The sequence below is a fragment of the Salvia hispanica genome, chromosome 2, assembly GCF_029641045.1.
Source record: "Salvia hispanica isolate PSC_SH4W2 chromosome 2, Shi_PSC_v1, whole genome shotgun sequence".
NCBI lineage: Eukaryota > Viridiplantae > Streptophyta > Magnoliopsida > Lamiales > Lamiaceae > Salvia > Salvia hispanica.
In genome coordinates, this window is record NC_142693.1 from 16,231,356 (window position 1) to 16,252,433 (window position 21,078).

A 21,078-nucleotide genomic window follows, 5' to 3' on the forward strand; every position below is an offset into this window, starting at 1 on the left:
ATCTCATATTGTTGAAAACTCTATAATCATACTGCAAACACAAACTTATTTTTGCATTTTTATATAGAACAACACCAAATATGGATGTGTAGTGTAGGTACGACAAAAATTTAACTATAAAGACCTACTAAAAAGTGATGTACTAAAATTTAAGTTTGGTGTAAATAAGTGGATTATAATTACTTTTAAATATGACATAGTACAAATTATGGATTTGAAGAGTTACCTTATACATGAATTCGGAGATACATTAGGGCATCCACAATGGCGCGGACTATATGACGCCCTAAGCTTTGCCCTATGCACCGCTACATCAGCATTTTATCATTCGCCCCTTCCACCTGTAATAGGGCGGATATAGCCCGCCCTAAGCCCCGCCTTAAGCATTTTATTTTATTTTTTTAATATTTAAACACTTCAAAAATTGGAGAAAACGACTTCATTCCATTGAAAATTCAAATTTTACATTACGAAATAAAAAAAACTGCAAATTCTTAATGGCCGTTACGCTTCCAAACTTCTTCAATCATGTCGTTCATGAGCGCCGCATGGTCTTGTTGGCTGCGCATTGAGATCTGTCTCTCTAGAACCTCGAGCGACAGGCGGGGTTGTCGTGCTGGAGCTAGATCCACCTTCATCATCGACCCAATCGGTGATATGTCCAGCTTCTTGTTCGACTATCATGTTATGCATGATGATGCATGCATACATGACATCGGCGATGACTTCCTTGAACCAGAAACGCGTCGGACCTTTCACTATTGCCTACCGCAATTGGAGCACACCAAAAGCCCGCTCCACATCCTTCCGCGCAGACTCCTGCTTTGCCGCAAACAAGACTCTCCTGTCACCCATTGGGCAGCTGATCGTCTTCACAAAAACAAGCCACCTTGTGTATATGCCATCGGCCAAATAGTACCCCATATGATATTGGCAGCCTTTGGCAGTGAACTTGATGGCCAAGCCGCGACTCCTGCATTGATCGGCGAAGAGGGTGGACGAGTTGAGGACGTTGATGTCGTTGTTCGACCCGGCTACACCGAAGTATGCATGCCAGATCCAGAGGCGGTGGTCAGCGACGGCTTTGAGGATCATTGTCGGGTGGCTGCCCTTGTAGCCACTAATAAATTGGCCTCTCTACGCCGTCGGACAATTCTTCCACCGCTAGTGCATACAGTCAATGCTCCCTAGTATTCCAGGGAAGTCGTGCACCGTCTCGTGCATCCTCATCAGGCTCTGGCAATCATCAGCAGTCGAGCGTAATAAATATGTGTTGCCAAAAGCCTCCACAAGTCCCCTACAAAAATTCTTCAGACAATCGCGGCCGGTTGTCTCCCCGACGTGAAGGTACTCGTCGAATATATCCGTTGTGGTGCCGTAGGCCAACTGCCAAATCGCAACCATGCACTCCTGCATTGGCGTAAGTCCGGGGATCTGCCGATGCCGTCTACCCGATATTGGAAGTATTCATCACGTCCCTCCAACGTCCGGACATTGTGGAGAAAAAGATCTCGCCGCATTCTAAAACGGCGATGAAAAACCATCGGGCCCCATTGTGGTTTCTCGGCAAAATAGTCTGCGAACAGACGTTGGTGAGCTATGTCGTGCTCGCGGGGGACAAACGTCTGACGTCGAATCGGCCGAGGGACCCGCGCTGCCGCCGCCTGCTCCGCCGCTGCACGCTCCATTTGTGCCAAGCATTCTGCCGCGACATCATTAACGCAATCGAATAAGGCCCGAGTAATGCCTTCCGATGTACTCCATTCGTCGCCGTTGGGATTCATTTTTGTAGTGATAAAACTGGAAAGTGAGGGATGAGAGAGATGAGGGAGAAAAATTGGGAGATAGGAAATTGGAAGATGAGAAATGGTAGACAATTGAGGTGTTTAAATAGAAAAAAGAAATTTGAAAAAAAAATAACGAAAACGCGTTCTATCATCCGCGTCGCCCACAGTGACGGACGGTGCGACGGACGAAGGGGCGGAGGACGCGCGTCGTCCGTGGACGATGGATCGGGCGCGGGCGATGGAGAAGCCATCGTCCACGATGCCACAGTCCGTCGCATCGTCCGCCACATTGTGGATGGCCTTATACATGAATTTGACTGAAGCTTGGAGCAAGGCAACCGCTGCTGAAAGGAGTTGTGTGCAATGCTCCTACTGTTTCATTGTTAGAGAGATGAACTCTTCAACAAGGAAAGGAAAAATCAGCAAAAACAGAGTCCTTAAAATCAATCATCAAGTTTTGAAGGAATGATTTTGAATAGAAAATTAAGCCCATTATTGCATGATTTTGAATGAGAATTGCTCATTGGAGGTTGATTAACTCATGTTTATTTTTTTATAAGAGGAATATCCACATATTGTTGTCGAAATGGTTCATGGATTGAGATTATATGTGTATTCAGAAAAGATCAGTGTTTCTGCTTCAACCTTATTCATTTACTCCTACGCTATTCATATACTAACAAAAGGAAAAAATGAGATGATTTTAACAAGTAGTATTTTTAAGCAGCACAATAAAACTAAGTATATAAGATGCACCTCTTTATTTTTGAATTTTGTGTACTATTCCCAGGAGACAATTACTTTTTTCTTGCACCCTTGTTTGATCTCAAGAATTGTTTATGGCAAAGTTCACATCTCTCTCATTTTTTTGTGATGATTGGATCCACATTTGATGAGTAGTTCCCGGGCTAAGATGATTGAATTTGTTTGGGGAAATGTGATGATGTTAAAATTGGAAAAGTTCAGTTGCCCAATTCAACTTGTTTGTATGTATTCACAATTGAATTAGAGACCCACTTGCCCAATTCAAGTTGTTTGTATGTATTCACATTCGAATTAGAGAAGTTTTGTTTTCATTTCATCCCTCTTCCTTTACTTAATTGGGTTGGGAGTAATAGAAAAGATATCTTGAAAATGCAAATGGATCCATCTTCACGTTTTTGGGCTTTTGAGATAAAAAGAAAGGAAGGAAGAGCTTCCAAACAAGATGGTCCTCCACGAATCTGATTCCTCAATCCCAATTCACTTATCCTATTTAATTTTATTCCACACCAAATATATATTTAAATATCAAAAGGCTGTAGTTTTAGATTTTGAAATTCACTCTGTTTCACCTATAAAGGGTAATTAGTCTAATTAGCATCAGTTTTATCACAGTCGATCACGTGGGTTAATGACAAGAACATAGTCATTAACACATTAAATTCGATTTAATTTGGTGCCGTCTATTAGATTTCGTGGGAGTTCATTTATTGATTTAATTATGTCGAAATTAGAATGAACTGAGGGATATTATTCATTGTAGGTAAAAAATTATTTTAGAAACTAAAAAGTGATGGGTTTGAATGTAAACAACATATATTGACTAACCAGCATAGAAAATTGAATAGAGGAATTTGAAAAGAATGCTATGAAAGGATCCTTCACGAGCATGAGTATTGATAAAATGCAAACCTATATATTGTGCAAACTCAAAACTCCTCAACACAGTTTCAACACAGTTTCAATACAATATCAACAGAGTGTAAAATTTCAAGATTTTAATGTCAACACAGTATCAACACAATATCAACACAACATCAATCATTGACTACTATTGAAATTTTGTTGACATTTTCATGTTGATGTTTTTTTGTGATCTGTTGACATTTTTCAATGGTCCAGATCATAGTTTTGAGTTTGTACAATATTTAGAGCTTTCATTTGATTGCATTCCTCACGAGCATTGTCGTCTTCGAGTTTTAATTTTTAAAGTTGAGTCAGCGAGACCTATATATATATATAAAGAGATATTGTCATATTTCTTATTATTTTTAAAAATTATAAATTTTAAGATTGATGCAAATTCTTCGGGCAGATCTAATTGCTAGTATATTTTATTTTATTAGGCATATACTGGAGTAATATTTAACATCGAATTTAAGAATTAGGATATCAAAACGAAATAATTACATATATAATCTAGGCTAAGCCCACATGGATTTTGCAGTTAGCCACATCAAATCAAAATGTCCTATAATTTATTTCGTCGATTGAAAAAAATGCTCATTTTCAAAAGTTTGTGATTTTAAAACTACATTGAAAGTTCATGATAAATATTAGAATCAGTCTAAAATTAAGAAACTTTAAAACCAACATCTATGAATAAATTAGTACTCCCTCCGTCCGCGAATAGGAGTCCCGTTTTTCCATTTTAGTCCGTCCGCGAATAAGAGTTCCGATTCATTTTTACCATAAATGGTAATAGGGTCCCACCTTCCACTAACTCATTTCACTCACATTTCATTTTAAAACTAATATATACAAGTGGGACCCCTATTCTACTTACTTTTTTTCACCCACTTTTCTTAACATTTCTTAAAACTCGTACCGCTCACGAATGAGATGACAGACGGAGGGAGTACAATCTAGAATCGGTGCTTCTAGTTGGTGTTGATCAAAATTTGTGGGAACACAACACCCAAAAGCAGCCAGGCGAAATTTAGATGGGTAAATGGTAATCATCAATAATTATATAATTATTGAAAATAATTTGTTGACAGTGTGTCTTTATTATAAGTAATCAATATTTTTATAGGTATAAGAAAGCAATTTAAAGAGGGAATGGTGGTACGTAAAAAAAAAGTTTGAAATCGTGGAAGTATAAGGTCCCACCAATTCACCTCAAAGGAATATATTCATTTTTTTGGAATAAATTCGAAAAGAATATTAAGATGCTTAAAATTTAAGCAAACATCCCTCATATCCAATTCCATTCGCTTTTGAATTAATTTATGGCTTAAAAATATAAACGAACTACTAAAAGTTAAACCTCAACTTTTAGTGCCATATGCTTTAGTAATGGGACAGCCTACGTGATACTCTAAATTAATTTTCCATTAATCATTATATAATCATTGTAATTAACTACTAACAGCGCGCACCATTTTTCATCACATTATTTACACACCTCTTCAGGCTTACTCTGTACTTCTTCTTTTTTTTTCTGTGATTTTTTTTTGCTAAATGTAGGATGTTACTATTTTTTTATAAAAAAATTAAGTACTACTATGTATTTTATAATTTGTTTTGTCTTGAATTTATTTTTTTACTATTTAATCTCATTTTAGTTGATATCAATAACTAAAATCAAAATATAGAAATAATCCTGACGTGGAAATGAAATGACTATGAGATAGGCTCTAAAATCAAAATATAGAAATAATCCTGACGTGGAAATGAAATAACTATGAGATAGGCTCTGAAATAGTCCATTCCAGTGCAGATAGATAGACCCTAGGATAAAATACTGACATAATAAGAGAAAATAGAGGTATATCTTGAGATAGGTCCGGGTCTATCCACCATGAATGCTCTCACATAGAATTAATAGAATTATTGAATTGGTGCATCACTATAAATTTTGAACTTCCTAAATTGATTTGAATTGGAGCTTTGGAGTTTGTTTATAATAAATGCATGTTTCAGGTCTTATCGCTTGAGTTAGACCAAGAGAATAAGGGTCTCTAATTATTTTTCTTTCCCGAATTAATATATACTTAAAATTGATTAATATAGGAGAAAGGAAGCATTTTCCTTTGGAGAGCATACTTCTTCCATCGTCAAAATCGTAACGTGTCTTTTCGCAGTAACAGGGTAATTAGCGCGCTATTGTTATACTAGAGCTATGATCAACTGTTAATTATCTCTTAGTTGCTAAATATAATTAATTTAAGATCACAGAAGTTTAGATATTTAGCTAATGATTTATAATATGTTGTCATGTGTATTTTATTTTTTATTTTTTATATTAAAAAAATAAGAATAACTACCAAATTTAGGGTTTTTGATCTCACTCTCGATATAGTGCATTAAAAATATCAACTCAATGCCTTAAATATGTCAACACAATTTAATATTGATATTATACACATATTATAATATCTATGTTTGACATTATCTGCTTGTCGAAAAATACTAAAACTCGTGTTTTTTTTTCAAAATTTGACATCGAAACATATGCATTTGAGATCTCGTTAGAATCCTTATAAAATGATCTTTAGTTTGAAAGATGTTGTGATGATTTAAATTGAGATATTTGTTACATTTAAAGTTTTGAGATATTTTTTAAAAATTAGTTATAATTTTTTTTTGATAATTGATACTAATATCCCTAACTTATAATTTTTTGCACGCTGCATAGATACTCGTTGCTAAATGCTCTTGTACCTTGATTTAATGATCAAATGCTTATCAATTAGTTGTAGTTGGCAATATAACACACCTTGTTATACTATGTATATATCTTAAGTGGGCAATATACATGAATATCTTTTTCGTATAGTCGAAGTTTCGCGTTACCTTTTATTTTACACGTTTAATTTGATTATAATACATTAAAAATTGTTATTGACATGATTGCTTTGTAAATTACATAAAACTAAAATTTCAATTAGTTATTTATGTATATAAATTTATAGAGAAAATCAACAAATTGAGATTTAATTTTGAAATAATTAATAATGTCGGCAATAATTTTTAATATATTAAATAAAAATATATATATCAAAATAAATAGTGTTAACATTTGAAAACAATGCTCACAAAATGATGCTCGTGTAATATATGGAGCCATTAGCATAAACTTTCTTTCTATCTATATATATAAAATAAAAAACCAGGTTTGTGTTAAAATGACAACACCTCTTAAAGTGGTATTGTGACACGACGTATCCAGCAATATTATAAACGCTACACAGCAATAGTATAAACGCTAGACAACAAACTATAGATTGTTGTCTAGCGTATTGGATATTGCTGGCCGAGAAAAAATTGCTGTAAATTGTTGTGTAGCGTATTGGATATTACTGGCTGAGAAAATTTACCCTTGAACATTTTTTTTTGTCACATGGCAGCTGATTATTCGTCCACGTGTACAAATAATTAGCTAGGAATTGTGGTATGGTGTTACTTTAAGAGGTGTTGTCATTTCAACGCACCCCTAAAAAACCAACCATAAAATTGTTTTCCTCCAAAAGCTTTTTGTAAATTTGGCAAATAAATTAGTACTACTTATTAAAACAATTAATTATATTCACAATATGTTATGAATGTAGACATAAACATATGAGTATTATCACTGCCAGAATATAGTACCAATGACTGGAATTGAGGAATGAGGATTTTAAGGTTACACAATATCAAATAGATCATCTTTGTATAATAAAAACACATAATTAAATCCACTATTACATTCAGATGGATATAACTAAAATTTTTCATATCGTTATATACTTACGAACAAAAAATAGATTATCATTTAATACTCCCTCCGTCCTAAAAAATATGCACTTTGGATTCAACATGATTTTTAACGTAAAATTGGTAATGTAAGAAAGAGGTAGAGAGAAAAGTAATTAAAGTATTGCTAGTGGAAAATGGGTCCCACCTCAATAGAGAGAAATTTTTTCAAAATTAGAAAGTGCATATTCTTGTGGAGCGGACTAAAATGAAAAGAGTACATATTCTTGTGGGACGGAAGGAGTATGAATTTAAAAATCATAATATAATTTTAATAAAAGTGCAATTTCAATTGATTATGATATTTTTCCTGATTTAATACATATACAACTAATAACTACTTCTTCCGCCCATTCAAGGTGTCCATATTCTCGAGTGACACGAGATTTTTTAGCAATAGTTGCTAGGTGAAGTAAGTAGACAAAAAAAAAGGTGAAATAAGTGCTTTTGGAAAAAAAAAATTTGTCCTAGCAGTTAGAAGCTTAGACATTATTATATGAGGTGCTGAGTTCGAGCCCTTAGAACTATGACCTAGAGCGAATTGAGAGCAAACCTTACTGAATTGAGAGCGGATTGAGAGCGATTTGAGCATAAGGTTTAGAACCATGACCTTACATCTCAACTCAGAGATGTACTATAACTTTTCTTCAAAAGATGTACTCCCTCCGTCCCACAAAAGATGTCACACTTTTCTTTTTAGTTTGTCCCATAAAAGATGTCACATTTCCCTTTTTGGAAAAAATTCTCTCTCACATGAATATAAAAATTAAATTTTCTCTCTCCGTTTAACACACAAAACAAAACCTCCTAAAATCCCGTGTCATTCCACAAGTGTGACATCTTTTGTGGAACGGATGGAGTACTGCTTTATTTTTCTTAACCATACAAGCTATATAAGGAGTAAACCTGTACACATTTTTTTTAAGTTTTGAATCATTTTATAATAGATGTATATAACTTTCATTTGTTTTAAACATTAAAAATATGCATAGAGTCTATAATTTTTCTTTGCACATATGTCTATATATAGATAGTATTGGAATATAAGAGATTTGTGGGAAGATTAATACAGTTTAAATAAAATATTAAAGAGAACAATGAAGTTGAGCGTATGAAAAAATTTAGAAGATTTAGTGATTGACAAAACACTACACTTTTCAACTAGTGCAAAAACATACCCACTCATATAAATATAGGAATTCTTAATATATTCTATAATAGATTTGTGTTAAAATGACAACCCCTCTTAAAGTGACACCGTGACACCACTTATATAACAATATTATAAATGTTACACAACAATGTTACAAACACTACACAACAATCTATAGATTGATGTATAGTGTGTCGGATATTACTGGACAAGAAAAATTGCTATATAAAGAGCAACAAATTGTTGGCCGTCTTTTTCAGATTTTTTTTGCCACGTGGCAACTTATTATTCGTCCACGTGTACAAATGATTGGCTAGGAATGGTGATATGGCGTTATTTTAAGGGATGGTGGCACCCAACATGCCCCTTCTATTATATTCTAATCTAATTTTTTTATATAAAAATCTAAAACATATTTTATAGAATTTTACATCGCAATTGTATTTAGATAAAACTCTAGCGGATCTCTACGACATAATGTCTGGATATTTTTAGTACTATAAAAATTAATTTTATTTTTTTATATATTCCAACCGGCCAGGAGAACTGCAAGAGTTTATTTTTACCGCAAGTTCGTGAATGCTATTTTTTATTATTGTATTGGAGGAGTATATAATTTGCTGAACTCAAAATAATGAATTTGCTTTGGGTTGAATCTTGGAGGTTTTTATTCACAAACTTATGACAAGCCTCATAATAACTCCATAGATTAACTAATAACACTAATGAAGAAAAATGTTATGCTATATACATTATTAAATGTGAGCACCACTCAAGTTTCGTTCATACTTTTTTTCTAAAACTCATTTAGTTTGATTTTGATAATTTTTTTTTAAAAAAACTATTGACATCATTAGTTTTACACTTTTCATAAAATCAAGAGTGAACTTCAAAAATGGTCCCTGGACTATGAGTTTATCTCAAAAATGGTCCCTGGACTTTAAAAATATCACCAGTAGTCCCTGGACTAAAGGTTAATATCAAAAACGATATTTTGAGACGAAAATGCCCTTTTGAGGGGTTTTGGGGTTTTGGGCAATTTGGTCTTTTTACACTTTTAATATTTTAAATCTGATATTATTTTAGTTATGTACTAAATCTGATATTATTTCAAAATTATCATTCTTCTTCCCTTTTGTCATCCTTCACTTAGTTTCTTTATTTCAATATTAGATTTAATTTTACAAAATTAAATTTTAAATTTCAGTTTTTAAATATCAATAAATTTTTTTAATAACAAAAATTATTAGTCATAATCAATATTTGATAGTGTCTAATATTTAATCAATAAGATATAACAACGTCTTAGTTTTAATCAATATTTAATAGCTTTAATCATAAATAGACAATATAACACGATTTATTCTGAAATAAATATGCGTCTAATGTAAGACTAATATAATTTTCGTTTGTTAATTTGAAAACAATCAATCAAAATGACTAGAAAATTTCAACAAAAATACTCCTATACAAAATTTTTAGTCGACTCCTATACAAGCAATTATAACAACCGAACGAAGGCTAAATAGAATAGCTCTTATTTTTCCATCACGATTAATATTATTTTTCTGTACTTCTTCAATTCAGCTTAATATTATATTAAATAATAAAAATTAATAGTTTTAATCAATATTTATAGTTTCCATGAATTAATAGTTTTTAATTAAAAAAATTTATTGATATTTAAAAATTGAAATTTAAAATTTAATTTTGTAAAATTAAATCTAATATTGAAATAAAGAAACAAAGTGAAGGATGACAAAAGGGAAGAAAAATGATAATTTTGAAATAATATCAGATTCAGTACATAACTAAAATAATATCAGATTTAAAATGTTAAAAGTGTAAAAAGACCAAATTGCCCAAACCCCTCAAAACCCCTCAAAAGGGCATTTTCGTCTCAAAATACCGTTTTTTATGTTAACCCTTAGTCCAGGGACTACTGGTGATATTTTTAAAGTCCAGGGACCATTTTCGAGATAAACCCATAGTCCAGGGACCATTTTTGAAGTTCACTCTAAAATCAAAACATGAATTGTTCATTTTATCTATAACATCAAACATGTTAAAATTATAAATTTATAAATTATAATCGAAATGATTTATAAATTAATGAGATAATGACATTTTTTTAATATATTAAAATTAAACTAAATTTGTATAAAAAAATTAATTAATGTAACGTTAACAAAACTATGAGCAATGATTATACACATAAAATTAAACAATTTGCTTGTGGGCAGATCTACATGGTGTGTTGGTGGGCATTTGAATCTCCCAAAAAGTTTTTACTAATGATATTTTTCTTCAAATTTTAAATTAAAAATTTTAATTTTTCTTTAAACGGCTCTTCTTCTTATTACAAAATTTGGTATAATATATTTTTGCCCCTCTTTTTGCAGCATCCAACAAGGATAGGATTTTAAACACAATAAATATCTTGGGTTTTAATGTTAGATCACTCCACAAGAAACAAAAATCCTACTATTTTTAATAAATTATTTTTCACAATGAAATATGACATAATTAACATAAAATTCGTCATATTTAAGTATTGTGCTCACACATGTACAGTCGACATTGAGATGAAGCATTACTGAGCACCTTTTGTGCTTAAAAAATGTTTAGTATATGCTATTTTTCTGAAGTGCTTGGTAAACAAAATTTTTGTAGTGTTCTGTTGATCACAAATTTATTATGCTAACAAAAGTACTCGCCGATATTGAGATGAAGCATTTACCGAGCACCTTTTGTGCTTAGTATATGCTATTTTTCTGAAGTGCTCGGTAAACACAACTTTTTTGTAGTGTTACGTTAATCACATATTCTTATTTTAAACTAGATTTGTAGCCTAACCCTTCCATTTTTCTTATGCTAGTAGTATAAACTAGGCTATGGCTATCACTTAAAACATATACTTGTAAATTCAAATTAAAATATGAAGTAAATTTCAAAATTAGCAAAGGAGACAAAAAATAAAATGAAGGGTGGGGTCAACTTTTGGTTGTGTGCATGTCATGGAATGACAATCTTCTATTCCACAAAAGCATCATATATATATTCAGATTAGAGCTACCCAAAATTAAAGCTTGAAACACACAGACACACACCATCTCTCTCTCTCTCATACACACACATGCCTCTTTATGGACTGAGCTTCACATCCCCTTCTATCTTTTTGTGGCTATCTTACTAGTTACTTCCTTACATCCTTATAGAAAATAAATACTTATTTTCTCTTTTCAATTTTTTTTTACTCTACACAGCATTAAATGTCATTTTAACTGTATTTCTTAATTAGTTTCTTATCGGGTAGAAGAGAATTAATTAAGTTGGGTTGTTTTGTTTTTTGGGTGCTACAAACTTTGATACTGGCTAACTTGTTGGCTTTGAGCTTTTCTTTTAAATAAAAAATATCATAAGACTTAGCTATTAGTGCATGTAAATAGTACTACCTTTGTCTACGAAATAATATCTCAATTTACTATTTTGGGACATCCACAATTTAAAGTTCTATTTTAAGTAATAGATCTCATATTCCACTATATAAATTAATATAGTCACATTCTACTTAAAATTAATTTGGAGTATATATATACAGTGGGACATACATTGGAGTACTAACTTTTCTTATTACTTTTTTTTCATATTTGTTAAAACTCGTGTTAAATTAAAGGGAGACTTTAAATCGTGAATGAAGCTAAAAAATTGAATTCAAATTAATATAACAAGGTGAAATATAGAGCTCGAATATGTATGAATTTAAAAGTGACGGAGCTAAAGAATTGAACTCGAACTAATTTAGTAACAAGTTGAGATATAGAGATAGATATTAGTATGAATTTAAAAGTAGACAGTAGGGCTGAAGGGTGGGATTGTGTCTCATTTAAAACTCAAGAGACAGACTGAAAAGAAGTGATTATGTGGTTAATGATAGTAACATATAAAGGGGTCGTACCACGAAAGACAACAAAAGAAATTATTACTTTAATGAAATAATTAACTTAACCTAAAATATGGTCCTAGCTACTCCTAGGCTACTATACCAACTCAACATCAAAGTGTGACCTCCAATATATTATCATAGCATTGCATGAATTTTAGAGCCATTATGTTACTATAACGAACTATGATTAGGAATCGATTTCTTACATTATTTAATGTAATTAGTTATACTGTTAACATGAAAAGAATACTCCATACATATATTGTATGCATACATTTTCACTATGTTTATAAATAAATACTATACTCCTTATTGACATATATATAATTGATCAGGACTCTGCAATTATTTACTAAGTACTATACATTTATGACAGTTAATTAATTAGAAGATGTGCACGCATTAATTTACTTCTCATAGACTGTTCACATTGCCCATTAAATACCCTCTATTATAGGGTTTTATAATTTCATTACAAAAACTCAATGATGCGCTTATATAGACGGATATATATATATCAAGAATATAGAAGAGATGGTCCATATTAACCTTTGCTTTTTCACCAGAAATTAAATTAAAACACCCATATGTATAATTATACATGTAAAAACTCAAGCTTTCCGAATTTTCTTTTAATTCGTGGGTGTTACTGATATAGTAAAAGGCAATTAAGACGAAACTTGACTTTACTAAGTGCTCTAATTTGTACCCAAACTAAACCATGAATGCCAAATCTAGATAAGTTCAATGCTCTTGCTTCAAAATGTCAAATATTTTCCATAATCCAAATATTAACCATACATAATAGGAAATTAAGTGTCGGAACCGTGCTTAATTTTATACTACAAATGTCCCACTTTATTGAATAAAAGAAATAGCTAGGGTTTTCCTTTTCTTTTTCGTCGCTAGCTTGTGGATAACACAAACTGATTTTCCTTTTCTTTTCTTTTCTTTTTTGTTTTGTTTCATCCCAACTTTATGTAAATTTCAAAAATCTAGTTAATCAAGTCTAAAAATAAGCATAGTTTCATTGTATTTGAGAAAGCAAACCCCTTTTTCTCCCTTACCCTTCTTCATATCCGCACCCTATTCTCACAGCATTTGTTCTTGCATCTCTGGGCGGTCGAGGAGAGAGAAAAAAGTAGAGAGATCGAGAATAATGTTCCACCCGAAGAAGCCATCAAGTATGACTTCCCACGAGCGTCCCATGTGCGTCCAAGGCGACTCCGGCCTCGTCCTCACCACCGATCCCAAGCCCCGCCTTCGCTGGACCGTCGAGCTTCACGAGCGCTTTGTCGACGCTGTCACCCAGCTCGGCGGCCCTGACAGTTCGTCCCTCGCCCTATCTATCTTCAAAATTTATCTATTTATTTATTAAAGAACGGATTTTTTTTGTAATTTAGAGGCGACGCCGAAGACTATTATGAGAGTTATGGGGGTGAAGGGTCTCACTCTTTACCATCTCAAGAGTCATCTTCAGGTTTTTTATCAAGATTCTATTTTTATCATGCTTTCTTCTATTTTGATTTCTTGGCTTAATCGTTTTCGAGTTTCCGAAGTAGGGTTGTTTCAAAGATTTGATTTTGATTTGTGGGTCATTTTTTGATTTAGAAATTTAGGCTGGGAAAGCAGCCTCACAAGGATTTCAATGATCACTCCATGAAAGATGGTATGAGAGGTGACTTTATTCCCAAGTTTATTACTTTCACACACAAAGATTCATCTTTTTTTATTACACACACATAAAATCTAATTAGATTTATTCACAGCCTCATCTCTCGATCTCCAACGAAACAATGCATCGTCGTCTGGAATGATGGGGCGAAGCATGAACGAGTACGTGTTTCACTTCCACTTCCATCGTTAAATTCGTTAAATTCGACGAAAAACGGTTTTCCAAAAATCAAAATCTTTAAATTTGTCACTGTCACATGTGCCCAACAAAAAAAAAAACATTCTACATCCTTTCAAAATTAATTTCCAAAAAAAATCTGATTTCTTCTTTGGAATTGCATCTTCAAAATTGGTACGTGTGATCTGATCATATCAGTGGCAATAATGCTCACATCACTGATGCAATTAGGATGCAAATGGAAGTCAACCGAAGACTCCACGAGCAATTAGAGGTATGTATAAATTAATCTATCATTTTCCATTTTTCACAAATTAATAAAAATATAAAAAAAAAATAACAGGTCCAAAGACACCTTCAACTCCGAATTGAAGCTCACGGCAAATACATGCAAACAATTCTCGAAAAAGCTTGCCAAACCGTCCTCGCCGGCGACGGCTCCGGCAGCTACAACAAGTCCACCGCAACGGCCCCCGACTTCGCCCAAACCCTCAGCTTCCCCTCCCTCCAAGACCTCAACATCTACGGCAGCAGCGAGCATCTCGAAAGTCTCCACCACCAAAGCATGGAGAGGGAATCCTTCATTCCCGTTTCCGACAACTTTCTCGGGAAAAAAAGATCCGTCCAATACACCACCCCCAGCTCAGGCAAAAGCCCCTTGATCTGGGCGGACGATCTCCGTCTCCAGGAGCTCGGGCCCGCGGACGATCAGATAGACTCGGTCTCGGACATCTACGAGACCAAGCCGATGCTGTCGGGGGATCATGAGAAGAAGTATGAGGCGAAGATGGATCGGCCGTCGCCGCCGCGGAGGGCGGCGGCGATCAGCGCCGGCGGGATGCAGCAGGGGCGGAGCTCGCCTTTCGGGTGAAGTGAAGTTTTAACCCCAAATACACATACACATATTTTAATGGAATTAATGCTTTTTTACTTTTTTTGGTGATGGTAATTTTAGTGTATTAACTCAATTAGGGGGCTTGGAGTTTTAATTTAACCATTTAGAAAAAATGATGGGATGTTTGTGACATCTTTGTTGAATAATTTGTAGGATCGACCGGTGATGTTTGAGCTTCATTTTTAGAGTTTTTTTTTGTGTTTTTCTTACACATTGCATGCATGCAATTACTTGCATTATTCATCGTTTTTTTTTCAAATAAATCAAGAAAGATGGTCAAATTCTGACTCAGTCTTTGACATATCAAATATGAAAAATATAATTACAAAATATTTGATTTTTACTGTCATATCTGTCTCTTTTCTGACGAATTACGCACTGATGTGGTAGCCGGTTTAAAACACATTGACAAAATGTCATTTCCAAAGACGTTGTCGTTTTGCCTAATGTCGTTATGTTCGTGTGTTTTAAACTGGCTGTCACATTAGCTCGTAATTCGCCGGAAAATGAAAGGATGAGATAAATGTGAATATTCAAAATTTTGTAATTTATTTTTCAGATTTTGAAAAAAGTGGGACGGACTAGTATTTAACCATCTTTAATGATTTATTTGATAATTTGCCTTTTTTTTAGGTATAAGATTTTAAATAATGTGTGTTGTCATGTTGATGTTTTTGGTGACATGTTGGAAAGAAAATCTACTTGTTTTAAAATTTAAGCTTTGAATGCTTAAATTAGATGTTTGGGAAGAAAAAAAGAGGGTTTTGAATTAAAGCCGTAGTTTGTGGTCTAGTTAATTAAGGTATTGACTACTTTAAATATGTTTCATTTGGGAGATTACTTGTGGTTGATTGCAGTGTCATTTTCTGTCTTTATAGAATTCTCACTTGTCTGCTAAACTAATCATTGAATGTCTCGAACACTTTTCTGACCAATATTGCTTTTCAGTTAGTTAAACTATCTATCATTACAGAGTTTGTTCTTTCATTGGAAGACTAACTATCTGTACTGGTGGTCCTCTAAAAATGAAAAATCTGTAATTAATCGGTAGTAATTTATATTCATACGTCTACTACTAAGGCCTTGTTTGATAGCTATGTCATGTTTCGACTAGACATATATAATTTGTGATATTTATCATAGTTTCAATTAGTTTATTTATCTTAATTGGGTGTTTGATAGTTTAAGATAATTATGAATTATTCTATTTAAGTGTTTAGTACACTAAGTTACAACAAAGAATAAAATTATGATGATCAAAATTAACCTCACTAATTTAAATTAATAATTAAAGTACCCTTGAACAATAATTGCTCTCTCTCTCCTCAATATAAGCAAATTCTCAATATACTTCTCCAAATTTCCAATATAATAAAATCATCTCTCTTCTACAACTCTCTCTCTCTCCTGTTGTTAATTGCTACGCATCTCTCTTCTACAAATTCCTAATACTCTCTCTCTCTCTACAGTCACCATCTTCCTCAACTCTCTCTACTATACTTCTCCAAATTTCCAATATAATAAAATCACCATCTTCCTCAATCTCTCCCTTCTCCCTCGTCTCCCTCGTCTCCCTCTCTCTGAATCGCTCTCTCTCTCTCTCCCAATATCCCTCTTTTTTCCGGCGAATCTGCGCCGCTGCTGGAACACATCGCCGTAACACCTCGGTTCGCGCCGCCTACCATCTCGCTCAGAACCCATCGCCTCTGGCCGTCGTCTCCGTCACAGTGCGGTCCCGTTGCTTCGCCGCACGCGTCGGAAGTCCGTCTCTCTCTATGTTGGCATCGATCTACTTCTCCCCAATTCCAAAGTTTAGATTTTTACTCCTGCTCAGATAAATCTTGAAGAATAATTGCAAAAAATTTAACCTTTTGATAAGTCGCCGGAAAAGATACATGAACGGAATCGTCGAATTTCATTGTCAGATTGGAAGATTGAGAGAATGAAAAAGAGAGACAACATAGATTTTGAGAAGAGGAAAAATATGGAGGCACGTTTATATTTTTTTTAAGGTTAGAAAAATTGATGGGTAAAAATGTATTTTACTAAAATTAACTAGGCATCTTGATATGTAACACAGCAAAATTGTGGTTTACATCTATGGTTGAAACATGTGGGCTTTGTGCGGGCCGGATACTAGACACGGGCTATTTAGATAGGTAACATAACTACCAAACGCACAAATAAACCCAGATTACTTCCTTATCTAGTCGTAACATAGCTACCAAACGACCCCTAATAGATTATCAACTGTTTTAATACAAAACTTATAAAATGACTACAGTATTATTATTAGTAGAGAATGAGTGTTACATGGTTAAAAAATTAGAAAAGAAAAAGTTATCAAAAATTTAATACATATGTACGTATTTGAACACTTTTGGTAGAAATGAAAATACTTTTTTTACGAAATCAAGAGGAGGACATTACACGTTAAAATTCTAGATATAATTAATTAATTCCTATATATATTTGTTACTTTATTTTAGAATTCAATTCTCCTGAATACGGAAAGTAACAAAAGTGGGCAAATTACTTAAACAAATAATACTTGAAGGATATATATGCATTTACCGAAATAATTGGGAAAAAGATTAGGGGTCCAAGATTTTGTGTAGAGGAAATTGCGCCGACAATGAGTATCGCACTTTCGTAGCCTTTTTCTTCTTTACCATTCGATATTATTCCAATTATATGAATTGAGTTGCGGTGTCAAATAGGTGCTACATCTAACTTTATTCTTACTCACTCAGCCCTCGATTTTAATTGATGATGGAAAATATTGCAAAATTGATAGTATATCATACGATATTCACCAACTAAATTAATTTTGATAAATTTTAGTTAGTTTTGATACGAAGAGTTTTCAAACGTGTCAAATAAATTATTGGTGTTTAATTGTAATAAATTTTAGTTAATTTTGATACGAAGAGTTTTCAAATGTGTCAAAAATATTATTTGTGTGAATTTTTATATGATAGTAGTATTTATTTTTAATACTATATCATATAGTATATTTTATTGGACTATAAACTAAATACTAATAATGTCTAGCCTACATTTTTTATGCTTCTATGTACATATTGCATAGTGTTAATGATGTGAAATGTACAAAATAGATAGTAGAAATCAATTAAGTATTCACCAACTAAAAATTTTATCTAACTGTCTAACTTTGACATGAAGAGTCTTAAATATCTTTATTTTAACTTCACAAACCTTGTATGATTGTATGAATGTACACCATTCGTATTAATGAAGTACAACATCGTGTGACAAGATCAAATCGACAGCAAATTTGTCCAAATTTCTGAAATTGAGCTACAATTTACATGAAATAACTAATTTCCATGGTTATCTCAAATTTTGCCTAAGGTGAGGGTGAGAGCAAGTTGGCATTTTAGGAAGGGTGAAGCAATCGAGGACAATCTTTATCTGGGGCAGGGACATTTCCATATATAGGCATGACGTAGGCGTCGCAGAGAGAGATCGTGGTAGTGATGATGATCATGAGTACAAAAAAGTAAAGTGAGGGAATAAAAATGAAGCAGCAACGCGCACTCTGATGCATGCAAATTTCGATGAAGCTTCCAACTTTACAACCCCAACTTCATTCTCCATCATTACATGCAATGCAGCCTATATATATATTCAACCTAGAAAATATATCATTCTTTTTTATTTGGTTTCTCCCACGAGATTATATTACTTCTATTTATGATAATATTTAGAAGGGACTCCATTCCCCACTAATAATACACTATAGAAACTCGTAAAATTTATAAAATTTTCTAGTATTATTATGGTTCGGAAAGAGTACTAAACAATACTGCATAAAAACACAAAAATAAAACCCTCCACTTTAAATGAAATGAGTACATCCAACATGACTTTCTACCTTCTTTATTGTATCTCTTAAGTCAATAAACTTGAATATTAAAGAATATGGAGTAGTTTTTATTATTTTTACTTTGCTATTAATAGTTATAATTTGCCATTTTTTTATGTCCGTGATTAATTTCTTATTTTATTTTTACTAATTTTTGTAATGGAACTCATATCCTACTAACTTTACTAGCTCATTTTAATATAATTAGTACTCGTAGCCTAATATATAAATCATAAACATTTTATAAATCATGTGTTGGTTGATTATGAATTGATGATCCTAATATGTGCCACGCACACCCATGCAACTACCATCCTTTATTTATACATTGGATTCTACGGTTCAGTATTCCTTTATTCCCTTAACTTTCCTCTCTAACTAAGTACACAAGAAGCTTCTTTTGTTCCCTTGTCTTTTCGTTTCTCTCTCTTGCATAAGGAGTTCTACTTGTGAAGCATGCACTGTCTCTCTCTTGCATAAGAGGTTGCTGTTTTGACTTTTAAAAATGAGTTGGACTCATTTTGGTTTGGGTATTTAGTTTGATTGTTTGTTGTGAATATTATGTGATGTTAATGTTTCTAAGTGTTTTGTTAATGATGTTATGAATGTCATGTGATGTTAATGTTTTCTTCTATGGAATGTTTATCCGATTGGTTTTGTTATGTATAGGAATATGATGTTAACAAGGCTTTTGTTTTATTAGAATTATACTAAACAATTTAGGTTTTTAATGGGCCGATATGATTCTGTTATGGGCTTTTAGCCCATTCAAACATAATTTGTAGGATTCGTGATTTTTTAGTGAATAAATTATTATTATTACTTATTTATGAAATTTGTCCACAATTATACTATGAGAAGTGGTAAAATTTTATAAGAAAATAAAAAATAATTTCGACTAAAAAGTGGTCATGCATATTGGAAACTTTGAAATCGTTTTTTAAAGGAACAAGGTTTCTCTTTTAGGTTGACGCGATGACTCAAGACCGAAAGAAATATTCTAGGATATGCATATTAGTTATAGTACATTACTTCTGAAATACATCCAGATTCAAGGAAATGAGTTGGGTTAGATTTTTGGAAAATCATGATGTTGAAATAACGAAATGTATTTCCACTTTTAAAAGTTACCCATAATTCAAACCAAAATTTTAATTGGATTGAATTTTGTTTGAGAGGAAGAATGATAAATAAGCAAAAACACTTTGGGCCTATCTGATAAGTTAATAATGCCTAGTTAAAGATATTTATATGACTATTTTCAAGTGTTTAGTATCATAGTTAACTTATCATATAAGCTTGTGTTATCCTCTATAGCCCATCCAAGCCCGCAGTTTTTCCTCAAAATACAAGGATATGTATCTTACAAATTTGGTTGGATAGCATTTCTTTCTCATTTCTTGTTTACCAAATAACAAAAAAACCCTCATTTAAGCTTATCTAGACATGAAGCCTGCATTTATTGTCTTACTTTGCAAATCTTCTTATATCTCATCTTTCTTATCAAACGAGCACTTTATATATATAGATCTAAATAAGGACTGAAAGTATTCATGTAGTATATTGTAAGGAATGATATTTAAATAAGTTAAAGTGGAGAGAGTAAAGTATGAGAGAGGGAAAAGTAGAGGAGAGAAGAGAGAATAAAGTAGGTGGAAAATAAAGTAAGCGAGATGACTTTTTGCTAAAAATGGAAATAGGTCACTTATAGTGGGACACCCAAAAAAGGAATACAAGTCACTTATCTTGGGACGGATGGAGTAATTGATAAAATTGGTATTGAATAATTGCGAAATGGGATGGGCCACTAGGCCTCAACTCATTTAGCTTCAATTGGTATTGAATAATTGCGAAATGGGATGGGCCACTAGGCCTCAACTCATTTAGCTTCAGCTTTGGTTCCGCTCAGGCCTACAACTAAAGCTGATTGAATTAGGTCGCATGTCTTCTCTAAAGTGGACTTGGGTTGGGATGTGTTGAGTTAGAATTAATTGAGGAAAAATTCAACTTTGCGTCAAATATCATCTAAAGGTTCTAAATGGTTGAATGTACAAATT

The 21,078-nt window shown here is 32.9% G+C and overlaps 1 protein-coding gene across 4 annotated transcripts; it reads left to right on the forward strand.

Annotated features, from left to right (window-relative positions):
• The first annotated feature begins 13,419 nt into the window (after nt 1-13,419).
• On the forward strand, nt 13,420-15,322 carry LOC125200269 (myb family transcription factor IPN2-like). Of its 4 annotated transcripts, none has more exons than XM_048097977.2 (6): nt 13,420-13,713; nt 13,789-13,865; nt 13,997-14,063; nt 14,155-14,221; nt 14,436-14,511; nt 14,581-15,322. In XM_048097977.2, exons 1-6 carry the CDS (start codon nt 13,545-13,547, stop codon nt 15,106-15,108), a joined length of 984 nt encoding a protein of 327 aa, XP_047953934.1. In that variant the 5' UTR covers nt 13,420-13,544; the 3' UTR covers nt 15,109-15,322. The 4 variants fall into 4 exon arrangements, with proteins under 4 accessions (XP_047953934.1, XP_047953980.1, XP_047954029.1 ...); XM_048098023.2 differs by having other exon boundaries at nt 13,422-13,713; nt 13,997-14,054; XM_048098072.2 differs by having other exon boundaries at nt 13,423-13,713; nt 14,469-14,511.
• Nucleotides 15,323-21,078: the final 5,756 nt, after the last annotated feature.

What these genes read in the sequence shown, in the direction of transcription:
- LOC125200269 (XM_048097977.2), top strand. Translation starts at nt 13,545, where the DNA reads ATGTTCCACCCGAAGAAGCCATCAAGTATGACTTCCCACGAGCGTCCC. An exon ending in CATGAAAGATGGTATGAGAG is followed by an intron (nt 14,064 to 14,154) that starts GTGACTTTATTC and finishes ATTTATTCACAG; the next exon opens with CCTCATCTCTCGATCTCCAA. An exon ending in ATGGGGCGAAGCATGAACGA is followed by an intron (nt 14,222 to 14,435) that starts GTACGTGTTTCA and finishes TGATCATATCAG; the next exon opens with TGGCAATAATGCTCACATCA.